This window comes from Mercenaria mercenaria, chromosome 2 (genome assembly GCF_021730395.1).
Source record: "Mercenaria mercenaria strain notata chromosome 2, MADL_Memer_1, whole genome shotgun sequence".
In the NCBI taxonomy this organism is placed as follows: Eukaryota; Metazoa; Mollusca; class Bivalvia; order Venerida; family Veneridae; genus Mercenaria; species Mercenaria mercenaria.
In genome coordinates this window covers 115,968,426-115,986,660 of record NC_069362.1, presented here as the reverse complement: position 1 = coordinate 115,986,660, position 18,235 = coordinate 115,968,426, and the positions used below count along the sequence as shown (strand labels likewise).

General features: G+C 38.9%; 2 protein-coding genes across 3 annotated transcripts; one reads left to right on the top strand and one right to left on the bottom strand.

The window, feature by feature from the left end:
• Positions 1 to 493: 493 nt before the first annotated feature.
• Positions 494 to 5,851, bottom strand: LOC123565083 (uncharacterized). Of its 2 annotated transcripts, XM_053537626.1 has the most exons (3): positions 5,702 to 5,851; positions 2,623 to 2,860; positions 494 to 1,900 (listed from the first exon to the last, which is right to left on the bottom strand). In XM_053537626.1, exon 3 carries the CDS (start codon positions 1,868 to 1,870, stop codon positions 935 to 937), a length of 936 nt encoding a protein of 311 aa, XP_053393601.1. In that variant the 5' UTR covers positions 1,871 to 1,900; positions 2,623 to 2,860; positions 5,702 to 5,851; the 3' UTR covers positions 494 to 934. The 2 variants fall into 2 exon arrangements, with proteins under 2 accessions (XP_053393601.1, XP_053393600.1); XM_053537625.1 differs by lacking the exon at positions 2,623 to 2,860.
• Positions 5,852 to 13,040: 7,189 nt separating this feature from the next.
• On the top strand, positions 13,041 to 17,156 carry LOC128548782 (uncharacterized). The gene is made up of 2 exons (XM_053524241.1): positions 13,041 to 13,540; positions 16,800 to 17,156. Exons 1-2 carry the CDS (start codon positions 13,214 to 13,216, stop codon positions 16,848 to 16,850), a joined length of 378 nt encoding a protein of 125 aa, XP_053380216.1. The 5' UTR covers positions 13,041 to 13,213; the 3' UTR covers positions 16,851 to 17,156.
• Positions 17,157 to 18,235: the final 1,079 nt, after the last annotated feature.

Genomic DNA, 18,235 nt, shown 5'->3' with positions numbered 1-18,235 from the left:
CAATGATTACTACAGTAATGGTCTTATTCGTTTGGTTACGTACTAGCAGGCTATACCTCACAATAATTGAAAAAAATCTCAACTCAGCAGGACTTAATCCGGAACACCTTTTTGTAAATAAGACAACGAGTACCACACAATTCTTGAACCTTTGTAGTAAAACCTGTTCGGCTTAGTACTATAGGTTCAGAAGGTATGCCCTTAATAACACACATGTCCTAACCATATCGGAAATAGTGATACAAACTAAACTGTCATTGTTAGTATTCAACAGTTAGTGCCCCGGTTGCATAATCGGACATACGAGATGTCTGCGTTTAATTTATAACAAGTTCATCCCGATGATTTTACTAGTCTTGGAATAAATTTTAAAAGAACAATAGGAAATAACATGTTTGCAAAGTTCTGCGTTACTAGCTCTTAGTGCATGGTAATAATTCCAGTCATTGGCTAATACGGGTATTATTTGGTTTCATATACCTCCAAGACACGGTAACTTGGCTACTTTTAATTACACAATACTAAAACTTGAAACAAGTCTCCTAGAGTTTCACTACTATATAACTTTTCAAAGATATGACGTGTACATTAGGCATCCTCAATTTTTACATTTGAAGTAAAGGACAAAAGACAGATAAAATATCTTAGTGAAAAATGAGCATTGGACATTTTTAAGTTGTATTCATAAAAACGGGTTATTCACAATCATAAGCAATACTCAATGGAATCGTGGTCTAATATCCTACAAACGCGTCTTTAAAACACAATGCGTTTACCACGCGAGATAGGAAAACTATCTCAGCATTGTCACGTCAGACACAGTAAACAAATGGACATGGCTAATGCCATTCACCAGTTCAATAAAGGTATATACCCAACACTAAAATATAACACCTAGCCGGATCGTATTCTCCGTCACATGTATAAGGTCTTCCTAACCCAAGCAGAATAAGCGCTGTTCTGATCCCTCTCTGTACATTAGGTGCTTGAATGATGTCGCGGTCAGCGGAAAATCAAAACTAATACCGCAATTCTTAATACTAACTCGAAATTTTTCGAAGGGTTTATATACATTGATATCGTTCTCATGTACACGGAGAACGCCAGCTGATGGACAATCTGTGTCCGCGTCTATATATTTCATTTCTTTTATAAATTCTTCGGGAAATATGTCAAAGATACTTGAACTTGCAATGCCTTCAAGTATACTTGGAGTCCAGGATCTTTGCAAACCGTGGGCGGTTATTTGTTCTTCTTCAACAACTATATCTTCATTTTGATGAGGAAATCCTGTAGAGCATTCTACACTGCTATTGTTTCTAGCTAATACTCTAAACGAGTAAATTTCTCCAACACGAAACTCGTTTAAAGCGGTCGGCCACGAGAAGTTTCCTTCGTTACCACCACGAATCGGCCTGTAAAGTCTACGAGTTTCTTCGTTATAACCAAGGTAGCAACTAGCAGCCTCTCCCATTTTTGCCTTGCATATAATTCTCAACTGAACCTCTTCTACATGCCGGTTATTGCAGAATTCAATTACACTGACTTCTACAAGTTCAAAAGTATCTACATCTACGTCCTTGTCACTACTTGGATCACATTCTAACCAAACAGGAACAGCTTCAACATATGCAATTACTTTAATAGTTGATTCACATTCACTGTTTGTGCAGTTTACAGTTAATGGGACTTTCATATTCACTTTTATTTCTTCCCGATATTCATACATCCCGTACATATCACATTTATCCAGTAAATGCTGGTGTATTTTGTCATCGTAATCATTACACAAATTTAATTCTGATGCATCTAGAACGTGGCCACATACTCTGCATGTGTAGCATGTGGACCATGGAAACGCCATAGCCATCGTTGATATATTCGGTTAGACTGTGTGGCACTGTAAATGGTAAAATAAATAAAGCATTTAATTCATCATTCCATATATATATTTATTTGACTTATATCAACCTGACGTAAAAACAAAACCTTCAACAAATAAGAATACATATCGAAATTTCAAAAGTAATGCATGGATTTTTCACGTTGTCGTGTCTACTTTCATTTCTTTATTGAAATACTACCGAAGTTCAAGCAGCCTGCCGGCCAGTTCATATTTGGAGCTGTACACATGACGGACAGCTCAAAGTTCTAACAGTATACAAGTCGGACTGCAAAGTTAGAGCAGTATCTCTAAGGGACAGCTCCTAGTTCGAGCAGTACACCTACCGGACCTGCCAATTTCGAGCAGTACACCTGCCGGACAGCCATTTTCGTGCAGTACACCAACAGAACAGCTCCAACTTCGAACAGTAAACTTATCCGACAGACAAGTCCGAGCCGTACATTTGCCGTACAACCAAGTTTGGGCAGTATACTTGCCGGACAGTCTGGTTTGAGCAGTACACCTGCTGGACAGCCGAGTTCGAGCAACGCACTTGCCGGACAGCCAAGTTCGAGCAGAACACCTGCCGGACAGTTAAGTTCGAGCAGTACACTTGCTGGACAATCAAGTTCGAGCAGTACACCTGTCAGACTGTCAGGTTTGAGCAGTATACTTGCTGGACTACCAGCTTTGGGCAGTACACCAGCCGGACCGCCAAGTTCGAGTAGTATACTTACCGGACCGCCAAGTTCGAGCAGAACACCTGCCGGACAGTTAAGTTCGAGCAGTACACTTGCTGGACAACCAAGTTCGAGCAGTACACTTGCCGGACAACCAAGTTCGAGCAGTACACTTGCAGGGCAACCAAGTTTGAGCAGTACACCTGTCGAACAGCCAGGTGGAAACGGTGCACCTGTCGGACAACTCCAAAGTCGAACAGTACATCCGTCTGACTGCCAAGTTTGAGCAGTATTCCTGCCGGACAGCACAAAGGTTAAGAATTACATCTGCCAGACAGCCAAATTCGAGCAGTGCTGCTACTGGACAGCTAAATTCAAGCAGTACACCTGCTGGACAGGCAAGTTTGAGAAGTACACTTGCCGGACTACCAAGTTTGAGCTGCACACCTGCTGGACAGCCAAGTTCGAGCAGTACACCTCTCAGACTGCCAAGTTTGGGCAGTACACTTGCCGGACTACCAGCTTTGGGCGAAACACCTGCTGGACAGCCAAGTTTGAGCGGTACACCTGCTGGACACTTCAAAGTTCGAGCAGAACACCTGCCGGACACCTCAAAGGTCGAACAGTACACCTGGCGGACAGCTCAAAGTTTAAGCTGTATACCTGCAGGACAGCTCCAAGTTCGACCTGCCGGACAGCTCCAAGTTAAAGAAATATAACTGTCGTGCAGTTAAGTTCGTGCAGTACACCTGCCGGACAGCAAAGTTAACGCATTACACTTGCCGAAAAGCAAAAGTTCGAGCAATACTACTACCAGGCAGCTTGAAGTTCGAGCAATACATCTGATAGACAGTCAAGTTCGAGCACTGCCTCTACCGGACAGCTCAAAATTTGAGCTGTACATCTGTCGGACAGTTAGGTTCGAGCAGTACACTTGCCGGACAGCCAAGTTTGAGCAGTACACTTGCCCGACAACCAAGTTCGAGCAGTATATCTACCAGACAGTCTATTTTAAGCAGTACACCTGCCGTAAGGCTATGTTCGAGCAGTACACTTGCCGGACAGTCTAGTTCGAGCAGTACACCTGCAGGAAAGCCAAGTTTGAGCAACACACTTGCCGGAAAGCCAAGTTTAAGCAGTACATCTGCCAGACAGTCATTTTCGAGTAGAACACCTGCGAAATAGCCAAGGTCAAGAAATACACTTTCCGGACAGCAAAGTTTTATCAAATCACTTGCCAGACAGCTTCAAGTTCGAGCAGTACACCTGCCGGACAGTCAGGTTCGATTAGTACACTTGCCGGACAGTCAAATTAAACCAGTGCACCTGCTGAACACCTCTAAGTTGAAGCGTAACACCTGCAAGACATACAAGTTCGAACAGTACATCTGCCGGACAGCCAGGTGTGAAAAGTGCACCTGCCGGACAGCTCCAAAGCCGAGCAGTACATCTGCCTGACAGGCAAGGTTTACCTTTACTCCTGCTGAACAGGTCAAAGGTTGAGAAATGCATCTGCCAGACAGCCAAATTCGAGCAGTGCTGCTACCAGACTGCCAAGTTCGAGCAGTACACCTGCTGGACAGGCAAGTTTGAGAAGTACACCTGTCAGCCTGCCAAGTTTGAGCAATACACCTGCCTGACTGCCAGCTTTGGGTAGTACACCTTACGGACAGCCAAGTTCGAGCAGTACATTTGCCGGACTGACAAGTTCGAGCAGACCAACTGCCGGACAGGCAAGTTTGAGAAGTACACCTGTCAGACTGCCAAGTTTGAGCAGTACACCTGTCTGACTGCAAGCTTTGGGCAGTACACCTTACGGACAGCCATGTTCGAGCAGTACACTTGCCGGACAGGCAAGTTTGAGAAATACGCCTGTCAGACTGCCAAGTTTGAGCAGTACACCTTCCTGACTGCCAGCTTTGGGCAGTACGGACAGCCAAGTTCGAGCAGTACCCTTGCCGGACCGTCAAGTTCGAGCAGACCACCTGCCGGACAGTTAAGTTCGAGCAGTACACTAGCTGGACAACCAAGTTCGAGCAGAACGCTTGCCGGACAACCACGTTCGAGCATTACACTTGCCGGACAACCAAGTTTGAGCAGTACACCTGCCGGACAGCAAATTTCGAGCAGTATACTTGCCAGACAGCCAAGTTCGACCAATACACCTGCCGCACAGCCACGTTGGAGCAGCACACTTGCCGAACAACCAAGTTCGTGCAGTACACTTGCCTGACAGTCATGTTAGGGCAGTACACTTGCCGGACAGCCAAGTTTGAGTAGAACACCTGCCGCACAGTTAAGTTCGAGCATTACACTTGCCTTGCTGGACAACGAAGTTCGAACAGTACACTTGTCCGACAACAAAGTTCGAGCAGTACATTTAATACCTTTCAAAAAACCCTTAACAGTAATTTTAGAGATGACACAATTTCGTGTCATTTTACACTTTGCATCAACAATGCATAGATATGATAAATATTTATAAAGAATGAATGTCAGACGTAACATAATCTAGCTAATATCATAATGCTTTTTTGTCCATCATTTTAATTGAATTGCGACGTGAAAACCTAGATAAAATCATACGAAACATACATATTAATGCAGGCGCGTATCACGTGTGTAAGTGTAAAACATGGAGTCGAATGAAATGACACTTTTAATAAGATTTTGTTCCGGCAGGGCATAAACACGAAATAAAAAGCCGAGATAGTTGACACATTCAGGTACCATGAACCGGGTCATTGACTAATATTTATGAATAAGTTACTTAACCTTTACCCTGCTAAATTTCTAAAATGGACTGGTCTTTTATTCAATTTAGGCAGTACCATTTATCATTTGAAGGGGTGTTCACTGAAAAAGCGACCAATGCATACCAAGATAAGCCTACATGTCTGTACTGGTCTGTACTGGTCGCAAAGGTAAGATCACTTGCCGCCAGCAGGCTAAAGGTTAAGAACAAATTGAGATGTATTCAACTTTCGATATTTGGAATTTAGGCAATACGACCAACATATCGAGATTTTGTACTATATATTTAAGTGTATAAATTGAAAGTCTATGATTATACACTGACATAGGCAGAGTAAATCACATACATAAAGTATGAGGTGTGTAACAAAAATATAAATACCTGTTTAGTAAAGTTTTCACGGAAGTGCACATTTAGTCCCGCAGTCGATTTTGAGATGACTCATACATATCATCTTCCATATTAAAGCAATACGTCATACCTTGAATATATTTTAACTATCATATATGACACAAGTACTTGCAGTTTCTTTTATTGAATATGTGTAAATATTGACTAAAATTAAAACGGGAACACTAGGCTAATTTTAGGGCATCGAAACTTCCAGATTTATATAGCGCCCACGTTCAAGCGCAAAAGGTACAATAATACTAAATAGGTAATCAAGTAGCACTTGAAATTTGTGCAGAGGTTTTGGTAGAAAATGAACATTTCATTGTATTTTTCTGTAAAAATTGTAAAATAAAAAGTTTAAAAATCACATTTTCACTATTTTAGATGTACTGTTTTCATAAAATGCATATTCAGAGCCTAAATAGTACCCATTCATAGCTATCCGAGTTGAAAGTTTGTATAGTTAACAGTGTTTATGTGTTATTTGCTTGCAAATTTGAGTACAAAATAGAAGAACAGGGCAAAAATAAGCCCCAACTAGGAGCAATGGTTAAAAGTTTTGTCGCGACAATTATTTTTGAGGAAAATTGCCGCAGTGACACGCGTTACTGAAAATGCAATAAACCTTGAAAATGATTTTATCAAGCTGAAACTTTGAGTACTGAGTACTCTGTATGCAATTAAGCTGCTTTTACTATACAAATGAAACTGACACTATTATAGAAAGCCACTTTTTTCTTAAAGGTACAATATTCATCAATAGGTAATCAAGCGGCACTTCCGGGCTAGTCGGATAATGGTGGAAAGAAAGAATCTTCCATTTTTTTCCCAGTTAAATTGGCATTATCATATTTTATGTAAGCCGGGTCCTGTTTTTATTTCATTGTGGACTTATACCTGACATTTTGGTAGCATTTTCAAGGAGACTTTTTGCTTTTAAAGAAATGTAAACAAACCTAATTACACATGTGTTCATACCCACATTTTAGTTGTCAATTTGGAAGATATTCCATAGTGTTGACCTGTCAGAAGATATATGACCCCTACTTTTCGTGGCGTTCTTTTGCAGTTTACGATTCAAATTTCAAAGTGCAGTCTGGTCAGCACTGTCTTGCGCATTGTGGGCAAAAATGCATTTCACAGTTGGTCTGCAGTTCGTGTTTCCAGCTGCGAACTGCAAACTGGTCTGCAGTTCGCGATCCGAATTGCGAACTGCAAACTGGTCTGCACTTCGCTATTCGAACTGCAAACTGCAAACTGCAAACTGGTCTGCTGTTTAAAATTAAAATTTCAAGGTGCAGTCTAATCAGCACTGCCCTGCAATTCGCAGTTTGCAATTCGTAGTTCATAATTCGAATTGCGAACTGCAAACTGGTCTGCAGTTCGCGATTCGAACTGCGAACTGCAAACTGGTCTGCAGTTTGTGATTCAAACTTCAAAGTGCAGTCTAATCAACACCGCCCTGCAACCTGTGGACAAGAATGCATTTTACAATTCGAAGCCATTTAGCTTTGTAATCGTATTTCGAACTGCAGACCAGTTTGCCTTTCGCAAATCAAACTGCGAACTGTAAACTGGTCTGCAGGGAAAAAGGGGTTTCCTTTGTCTTCCAAAACAACTTTTCGAAGAAAAAGTAGAGCTATTGCACTCGCCCCGATGTCGGTGTCGAGTTGGTTAAAGTTTTTGATAAAGTCAAATATCTCTGTTACATCAAAGCTATTGACTTGAAACTTAAAATACTATTTACCATCAAAGTCTACACCAGGAGAAACAATCTCCATAAACTCTGATTTTAATTTGACTTAATTATGCCTTTTTTAACTTACATTTTTTTTAGCTCACCTGAGCAATGCTCAGGTGAGTTTTTCTGATCGCTCGATGTCCGTCGTCCGTCGTCTGTTGCCTGGCGTCTGTCGTCTGTCAACATTTAGCTTGTGTATGCGATAGAGGCTGTATTTTTCAATTAATCTTCATGAATATTGGTCAGAATGATAACCTTGATGAAATCTAGGCCGAGTTCGAAAATGGGTCATCTCGGGTCAAAAACTAGGTCAAATCAAAGAAAAACCTTGTGTATGCGATAGAGGCTGTATTTTTCAATAAGTCTTCATGAATATTGGTCAGAATGATAACCTTGATGAAATCTAGGCCGAGTTCGAAAATGGGTCATCTCGGATCAAAAACTAGGTCACTAGGTTAAATCAAGGAAAAACCTTGTGTATGCGATAGAGGCTGTATTAATGGATTGATCTTCATGAATTTTGGTCAGAATGATTGCCTTGATGAAATCTAGGCCGAGTTCGAAAATGGTCATCTCGGGTCAAAAACTAGTCACTAGGTCAAATCAAAGAAAAACCTTGTGTAAGCGATAGAGGCGGTATTTTTCAATTATCTTCATGAGTATTGGTCAGAATGATAACCTTGATGAAATCTAGCCGTGTTCGAAAATGGGTCATCTCGGGTCAAAAACTAGGTCACTAGATCAAATCAAAGAAAAACCTTGTGTATGCGATAGAGGCTGTATTTTTCAATTATTCTTCATGAGTATTGGTCAGAATGATAACCTTGATGAAATCTAGGCCGATTTCGAAAATGGGTCATCTCGGGTCAAAAACTAGGTCACTAGGTCAAATCAAAGAAAAACTTTGTGTATGCAATAGAAGCTGTATTTTTCAATAAATCTTCATGAAATTATGTCTGAATAATAGCCTTGATGAAATCTAGGTCAAGTTTGAATATGGGTCATCTTGGATCAAAAAGTAGGTCACTAGGTCAAATCAAAGAAAAAACTTGTGTACGCTATAGAGGCTGTATTTTTCAACTGATCTTCATGAAATTTGGTCAAAATGATTGCCTTGATAAAATCTACGTTGAGTTTGATTATGGGTCATCTGGATTCAGAAAGTAGGTCACTAGGTCAAATCAAAGAAACACCTTGTGTATGTGATAGAGGCTGTATTTTTCAACTGATCTTCATGAAATTTTGTCAGAATGATAGCCTTGATGAAATTTGGGTCAAGTTTGAATATGGATAAGCTGGGTTTAAAAACTAGGTCACTAGGTTAAATAATGGAAAAACCTTGTGTATGCAATAGGGGCTGCATTTTACACTGGATTTCATAATATTTGTTCACAATGGTTGCCTTGATGAAATCTAGGTCAAGTTCGAATATGGGTAGTCTGCGGTCAAAAACTAGGTCACTAGGTCAAATCAAAGAAAAACCTTCTGTATGCGATAGAGGCTGTATTTTTCAATTGATCTTCTTGAAATTTGGTCAGAATGATAGCCTTGATGAACTCTAGGTTAAATTTGAATATGGGTCATCTGGGGTCAAAAACTAGGTCACTAGGTCAGATCAAAGAAAATACTTGTTTATACTCAAGACTTTTTGCTCCAATTTTAATGATAATTGGTCAGAATATTTTTTCCATGAAATCATTAGCTCAAACATTTACACTGTTATGGTGTGTTTATGGTGTGTTTTCTCAGGTGAGCGACCTAGGGCCATCTTGGCCCTCTTGTTTATTAAATGTTTTGATAAAGTCAAATATCTCTGTTACTATTAAAGCTTTTGGCTTGAAACTCAAATAGTTATTTACTATCAAAGTCTACATCAGAGACACAATTTCTCATAACTCTGGTTTGAATTTTGACAGAATTATGCCCCTTTTTAACTTAGAATTTTTGGTTGAAGTTTTGATAAAGTCAAATATCTCTGTTACTACCAAAGCTTTTGACTTGAAACTTAAAATACTTATTTACCGTCAAAGTCTACACCAGGAGAAACAATCCCCATAACTCTGATTGAATTTTGACAGAATTATGCCCCTTTTTAACTTAGAATTTTCTGTTAAAATTTTTGATAAAGTCAAATATCTCTGTTACTATTAAAGCTTTTGACTTGAAACTCAAAATAGTTATTTACTATCAAAGTCTACACCAGGAGACACAATTCCTATAGCTCCAATTTGAATTTTGACAGAGTTGTGTTCCTTTTTAACTTGGATTTTTTTTTACTGGCAAAGCACTAATTCAGAGTCAAGCACTGAGAAAAGTCGAGCGCGCTGTCTTACGGACAGCTCTTGTTGATTATCAAATAACTATATACACATAATGTTCACCTTGATAGTTTGTAAATATGCATGACCAAGGTCACTTGCTTTAGGGTCAGGGTGTATCTTAAGAGGTCAAATGTCAAATAGTTGAACTTCAGTCTCTGCAGTTTGTTATAAAACACTGAAAATATTTTCATGAAACAAGAATCAGCTGTTAAACCTTATCAAGATGATGTGAAGGTCAAATGACTCAATTCATGAGGTCATAGGTCAAGGTCGCATTTGGTGGTTAAAGGTTAAATGGCTTTACTTGTGTCTGCTTCATATATATAATTATATCACTGGAAACTGGCTTTAATTTTTTACTTCATCAGATGGTGTGGAGTCTGTCACCCAGAATGGTGTCTTGCAATAACTTTAAAAGACATTTTTCATGAAATTTGGTACAAAAATGTATATGGACAGGTGTGCATATCCTTTTATGTTGTTGCTGTGGCAACAGATATTGCAACAAATAGTCCAAAAAGTAGGTGAGATTTTTTTTCTGAAATTTGGTAAATAGATAGAAGACAATGTGGAAAAATATTATTATTTGTTATCTCTGTGGCCATCTGCTCTGCCATGTGTCTGTCCTTCAGTCAGTCACAGATGGAATTCTTTCATAGCTTTAAAAGTAAATGAGATTTTTTATGAAAACTTGGATGTAGGTAGAAGGCAGTATATAATAGATTATACAGAGCATTATATCTTGTCTCTTTGTCCGTCTTTTTGTTTGTCCATTTGTCTGTACAAAAGATAGATCCTGTGTTAACTTTGATAGTACAAGAAATGTTTTAATGAAATCTTACATATAGGTACTAGTAGTAGTTTGTTTGGAGCATATGCAGGTTTGTTAAATGCCTCCTTTTTAATTGATATTAAACTAGTCTGTAGGGCCTTCCATTGCTTGGCAACAGTCTTGTATTTGAATATTGTTAGAGTTTAGAGCACTTGACATAAAATGGTCACCTGTAACTTGTGTATTTTTAGCTCACCTGTCACAAAGTGACAAGGTGAGCTTTTGTGATCGTGCGGTGTCCGTTGTCCGTCGTCCGTCCGTCCGTCCGTGCGTCCGTCCGTAAACTTTTGCTTGTGACCACTCTAGAGGTCACATTTTTCATGGGATCTTTATGAAAGTTGGTCAGAATGTTCATCTTGATGATATCTAGGTCAAGTTCGAAACTGGGTCACGTGCCATCAAAAACTAGGTCAGTAGGTCTAAAAATAGAAAAACCTTGTGACCTCTCTAGAGTCCATATATTTCACAAGATCTTCATGAAAATTGGTCAGAATGTTCACCTTGATGATATCTAGGTCAAGTTCGAAACTGGGTCACGTGCCGTCAAAAACTAGGCCAGTAGGTCTAAAAATAGAAAAACCTTGTGACCTCTCTAGAGGCCATATATTTCACAAGATCTTCATGAAAATTGGTCAGATGTTCACCTTGATGATATCTAGGTCAAGTTCGAAACTGGGTCACGTGCCGTCAAAAACTAGTCAATAGGTCAAATAATAGAAAAAACCTTGTGACCTCTAAAGGCCATATTTTTCATGGATCTGTATGAAAGTTGGTCTGAATGTTCATCTTGATGATATCTAGGTCAAGTTCGAAACTGGGTCACCTGCGGTCAAAAACTAGGTCAGTAGGGCTAAAAATAGAAAAACCTTGTGACCTCTCTAGAGGCCATATATTTCATGAGATCTTCATGAAAATTGGTCAGAATGTTCATCTTGATGATATCTAGGTCAAGTTCGAAAGTGGGTCACGTGCCATCAAAAACTAGGTCAGTAGGTCAAATAATAGAAAAACCTTGTGACCTCTCTAGAGGCCATATTTTTCATGGGATCTGTATGAAAGTTGGTCAGAATGTTCATCTTGATGATATCTAGGTCAAGTTCGAAAGTGGGTCACGTGCTGTCAAAAACTAGGTCAGTAGGTCAAATAATAGAAAAACCTTGTGACCTCTCTAGAGGCCATATATTTCACAAGATCTTCATGAAAATTGGTCAGAATGTTCATCTTGATGATAGCTAGGTCAAGTTCGAAACTGGGTCACGTTCCATCAAAAACTAGGTCAGTAGGTCTAAAAAGAGAAAAACCTTGTGACCTCTCTAGAGGCCATATATTTCACAAGATCTTCATGAAAATTGGTCAGAATGTTCACCTTGATGATATCTAGTTCAAGTTCGAAACTGGGTCACGTGCCTTCAAAAACTAGGTCAGTAGGTCAAATAATAGAAAAACCTTGTGACCTCTCTAAAGTCCATATTTTTCATGGATCTGTATGAAAGTTGGTCTGAATGTTCATCTTGATGATATCTAGGTCAAGTTCGAAACTGGGTCACCTGTGGTCAAAAACTAGGTCAGTAGGGCTAAAAAGAAAAACCTTGTGACCTCTCTAGAGGCCATATATTCATGAGATCTTCATGAAAATTGGTCAGAATATTCATCTTGATGATATCTAGGTCAAGTTCGAAATGGGTCACGTGCCATCAAAAAGTAGGTCAGTAGGTCAAATAATAAAAGACCTTGTGACCTCTCTAAAGGCCATATTTTTCATGGGATGTGTATGAAAATTGGTCTGAATGTTCATCTTGATGATATCTAGGTCAAGTTCGAAACAGGGTCATGTGCGGTCAAAAACTAGGTCAGTAGGTCTAAAAATAGAAAAACCTTGTGACCTCTCTAGAGGCCATACTTGTGAATGGATCTCCATAAAATTGGTCAGAATGTTCACTTGATGATATCTAGGTCAAGTTGAAACTGGGTCATGTGCCATCAAAAAACTAGGTCAGTAGGTCAAATAATAAAAAACCTTGTGACCTCTGTAGAGACCATACTTTTCATGGGATCTGTATGAAAAGTTGGTCTGAATGTTCATCTTGATGATATCTAGGTCAAGTTCGAAACTGGGTCAACTCTATCAAAACACTAAGTCAGTAGGTCTAAAATTATTAAAATGCTTTTGACCTCTCTAGAGGCCATATTTTTCATGGATCTGTATGAAATTGGTCTGAATGTTCATCTTGATGATATCTAGTAAAGTTCAAAACTGGGTCACGGCCATCAAAACTAGGCCAGTAGGTATCAAAACATAGAAAAACTGTACTCTCAGAGGCCATATTTTAGAGACTTCTAAAGGCATATTTTTTAATCTTGAAATGATATCTATGTAAAGTTCAAAACTGGGTCACGTACTTCGAAAACTAGGTCAATAGGTCAAATAATAGAAAAACCTGTGACCTCTCTAGAGACCATATTTTTCAATGGATCTTCATGAAAATTGGTCAGAATTTTTATCTTGATAATATCTAGGTCAAGTTCAAAACTGGGTCACATGAGCTCCAAAACTAGGTCACTATGTCAAATAATAGAAAAAACGACGTCATACTCAAAACTGGGTCATGTGGGAAGAGGTGAGCGATTCAGGACCATCATGGTCCTCTTGTTTTCAGACTGTGGTTGCCCACACAATGGCGAAAGGAAACACCGAACTGTGTGTGAGTCCGACCCCAGGGGAGGCAGTTGATGTCACAGTTTTGCTAAAACGACAGAGGTCAACGTCATCAAATTGTAGTGATTCTGGATTTGAAGGAGGAATTCTGTCCCCTCTGGAGGAGGAGCCAATGTCGATTGGATCCCCAATAGTCGGCAGTCCGATGGTGAATTTCATGCATAGGCAGAGAGTACGATACATTAGTGAGTCGGAAAGCTCCGTAACGTCTCAACAGGTAAGAGAATTAGTACTAACTCGCCATTAAGTAGTTTCAGTTGAACTTGCACTTATCTTTCAAAGTGATACAGATCATACAGGGTAATATCTGCATGGTTTCTCGCAGTCGGGTGATTGCTGATACCAGGACAAACGGCAGTGATCGCAGATATCAAATATCTGAAAAATGAATGCTTTACTGATTTGAGTATAGAAATTAACTTTGCATGTATCATTGCTCTACACTGTTAAAGAAGCAGACTACCTATTCAGATAGAACTAGGCTGAGTTAGCCCGACATGATAGTACCTAAACCTTTTTGTAACCCCATCCCCATGAGTGGTGGGGGCATATAGATTTGCTCTTGTCAGTCCGTCCGTCCGAGAATGTGTCGTGCCTAGCTCCAAAAGTATTTGACGTAGAGTCACAAAACTTTACAGAAATGTTGGTCAGCATGTGTAGTTGTGCACCTGGGGTTTCGCGTCCGGATTCATTCAGTTGTGTAGGAGTCCCTGACTTTGTAAAAATTGGTCATTTTAGTGTTTTAATGTTGTGTCGCGTGTAGCTCCAAAAGTGTTTGACCTAGAGTCACCAAAGCTTACAGGAATGTTGGTCAGCATGTGAAGTTGTGCACCTGGGATTTCGCGTCCGGATTCATTCAGTCGTGTAGGAGTTATGGCCCCTGACTTAGTTAAAAATTGGTCAGTTTAATGGTGTGTCACGCGTAGCTCCAAAAGTATTTGACCTAGAGTCACCAAAGTTTACAGAAATGTTGGTCAGCATGTGCAGTTGTGCACTTGGGTTTCGCGTCCGGATTCATTCAGTATTGTAGTAGTTATGGCCCCTTACCTAGGAAAAAATTGTCATTTTAATGTTTTGTCACGCATAGCTCCGAAAATATTTTACCTACAGTCATTATTTCACTACACAAGACCAGACTTCTTGTCCAGACTTACTCAAAAAAAAAGTTTGTGAAACATATAAGTTAAAATGTACTTGACTTAGAATCATAAAACATTAGAGGATTGTTTTATAGCCTATGAAGTGTTCTCTTTAGGATTTTACTCAGCTAGGCCAGAGTTATGGCCAATTAAGTGAAAAATACACATAAGGTTCTTAAAAGTTTGTGTTGCAAACATCTTAAAAATTATTTAACTGGAGTCATTAAACCATGTTACAGTGGCAGGAGTGGGGGCACCTGTGTCCTATGGACACACATCTAGTTCTCCCTGTACTGGGAACTTTCTCTCATTCTGTCCTGGTCAGATTGCTCTGTATCTGCACTTGTAGAGGATGAATTTCACACCTTTGTATGGCTGCCATATGTATATAAAGAACTTGAATGTGTTTATTTTGAAATATTTTCATTCAATGCATGTTTTGTATAGAAGAAAAAAGTGTTTATTTTCGTATAAACAACATTATTATTATACATTAAGGATTGCCCTTTCCATGGGATTAAAATGCTTAACTAAGGTCATTTGAAAAAATGTTTCAAAATTGAACAGCAAAATTTCAAAAAGAACATTAAACTACAACTAAAACTATTTTTTTTAGACAGTAAAGATCAAAATCTAATCTAAAGGACAATATGATTTTTATGCCCCCGAAGGGAGGCGTATTAGTTTTCAACTGTCCATCCGTTTGTTTGTTCGTTCGTTTGTCACAACGTTAACTTTTTGCATGAAGGCACTTTACTCGCGAACCACTGCACCCAGGATCTTCAGACTTCACATGCTGATAGTACTTATTGAGTATATCACCCCTACTGACTTAGGGGTCACCAGGTCAAAGGTCAAGGTCACAGGAGCCAACGTTAACTTTTTGCATGAAGGCACTTTACTCGCGAACCACTGCACCCAGGACCTTCAAACTTCACATGCTGATAGTACTTATTGAGTACACTATCCCTACTGACTATGGGGTCACCAGGTCAAAGGTCAAGGTCAGATGGGCCAGCGTTAACTTTCAGCATGAAGGCACTTTACTCGCGAACCACTGCACCCAGGACCTTCAAACTTCACTTGCTGATAGTACTTACTGAGTACACCACCTCTACTGACTTTGGGGTCACCAGGTCAAAGGTCAAGGTCACAGGGGCTTTTTGCATGAAGGCACTTTACTTGCGAACCACTGCACCCAGGACCTTCAAACTTCATATGCTGATAGTACTTATTGAGTACACCACTCCTACTGACTTTGGGATCACCAGGTCAAAGGTCAAGGTTACAGGGGCCAACGTTATCTTTTTGCATGAAGGCACTTTACATGCGAACCACTGCACCCAGGACCTTCAAACTTCACATGCTGATAGTACTTATTGAGTACACTACCCCTACTGACTTTGGGATCACCAGGTCAAAGGTCAAGGTCACAGGGGCCAAGGTTATCCTTTTGTATGAAGGCACTTGCCATGCGAACCACTTCACCCAGGACCTTCAAACTTCACATGCTGATAGTACTTATTGAGTACACCACCCCTACTGACTTTGGGGTCACCAGGTCAAAGGTCAAGGTGCTGCGGGGGCATTTATCACCATTAGTGACAGTTCTTGTTTAAAATCATTCTTAAGGTAGAACAGTACGGCTGTTAGCCAGCTACTAATGCTGGCGGCATAAGTCTTTAGATGTACTTTATGAGGACGTTTTCCTAGATAATTGATCTAACACTGTAGGAATCCTGGATTGATCGTCCTGCATTTCCTCTTAGAGGATAACTCTCTATTGAAATTGTTACCTTGAATCTGATTAATTTACAAGATTTGATTTTTGCACATGTTGAATACTGTCCTGCCCTTCTGTGGTAGTAACACCTCCTGTATAGTACAAAGTTTATGTATTTTTAACAACATACTGTAGATTTGGTATTGTTCGCAGGTGTTTTGTTAATTTTCGTATTCAGAGTGATGTGCAACTTCAGATTTATAGTTTATAGTGAAAAGGATGATCTCTAATAGTACAGTCAAACTATGTTTTCTCGAACTTGGATAATTGGAACACTACCCTTTGCTCCAACGCATCATCAGGCCCTTACAGAGTCAAGTATAATATAAATTGTTTGGGGGCTCGAACTACTGATAACACCGGTCCCATCTAGGTTGAACCGGTCCATTCTAGTTTGAGTGAATGAAGTTTGACTGTATTAAGTGAATTCTAGGTAATGTGAATAAAACTGTTCTGTATCAAGTCATGAAATAAAGGTGATGTGGGAAAAAACCAGATCTACAGTAGCAGAAAATAAATAGTAACGTCTTTCATGAGATAAAGCTTTATTTCAGGGAAGACGAAGTTCCTATGTCCCACAAACGGTATGGGCAGAGTTACCCTAACCAATAGTTTTGATACTATAAAAAGTTTGTAAAGGATTTTATGACTCACAAAACTAGATTACATCAGTTCTCATTTTATTACGCAGTTTGTAAACAGATGGAAAATGCTGCTTTGAAGTTTTTGTTCTACATGCATAATAAAACGGGCTGGTAACATCTGCTTGTTACAGAATGACTTTTGTAATAAAAGATCTCGGGCAAGAGTTTTATAGCCAAATGATATTAGTGTGAGAACAAAAAAACAAAACAAAAACAAACAAACAAATAAAAAAAATTCATGAAATCATATTTTACATTGCTTTCTTACCAGACGTACATGGTTGGTAAAATTTTATGAAGATGTTTCTGGTTTGGGGAAATGCATGTTTTGTGTATGTCAGAAAGATTCTTTACAAACGTAACTAACAGTCACAGTGTTAATATAATCAGTTAAATTGCAGTTAAATTGGACCTGTTTACAGCGTGTGAAGTGGCAGAAGCCATTTGTGCTGTTGTTAATAATTTATTGATCTAATATGTTTACTCTGAAATAAAACAATTATTTATCTGCAGCCACTGCAAGAGGTATTTTTGAATGTCTATTAAAAGTAGGTGAATTGTGGATACAATATATGTTTTTTCAGTGAAAAACTCTTTGTCTTAAGCCACACTTCATAGTTGCTCTGATATTTGTATGTAAGAATATGAAAAGTTAGTCAAGTTATATATTATCTGCTGCCATATGTCAGAAATTTTGGCAAAAAATTCTTAAATTGCAAAATGATAAGAAAAAATACCCCGTTATCACAGATTGGTCCTATACAGATACAGTTACTAAGAGTTTCCAGACCTCCTAGTGAAACCTTTAAAACCTTTAATTTCAGAGCAAACCTTTAAAACCTTTAAATCTTCTGAAAAAACCTTTAAAACGGCCAAATAGCCTGTAATTTTCACTCAAAACCTATATTTTCGTTCAGACTGCTTGCCGTGCCAGTTTAAAGCAAGTAATGGTTATACTACTGTATTTCTTTCCCCCTTTTAATATCAAACATGCCTATTTCTGATATCTGTGGTTTTAGAGTGTGGGTTTCCATATATATAAATTAACTTTTTTTTAGTAAATACCTATATATATTATGTGTTTTCAATGAGAATTCCGACAAAAATAGCCTTTATTTACTCTTTATTTTTTAATATTTTACACTAAAAGGCCTTTATTTCCATAGATTGGAGCCTTTATAAAAACCTTTATTTTTGTTCAGGCCTGCTCAATACACTAACATATAATAATTGATATTTTATATGTTTATGTAAACTGAGTATTTCCACATTTGGTTTGGATGTGTTAATACTTTTATAATAGCACAGAAATCGTGTCAAAATTTCGTCAGTATTAACACATTTTC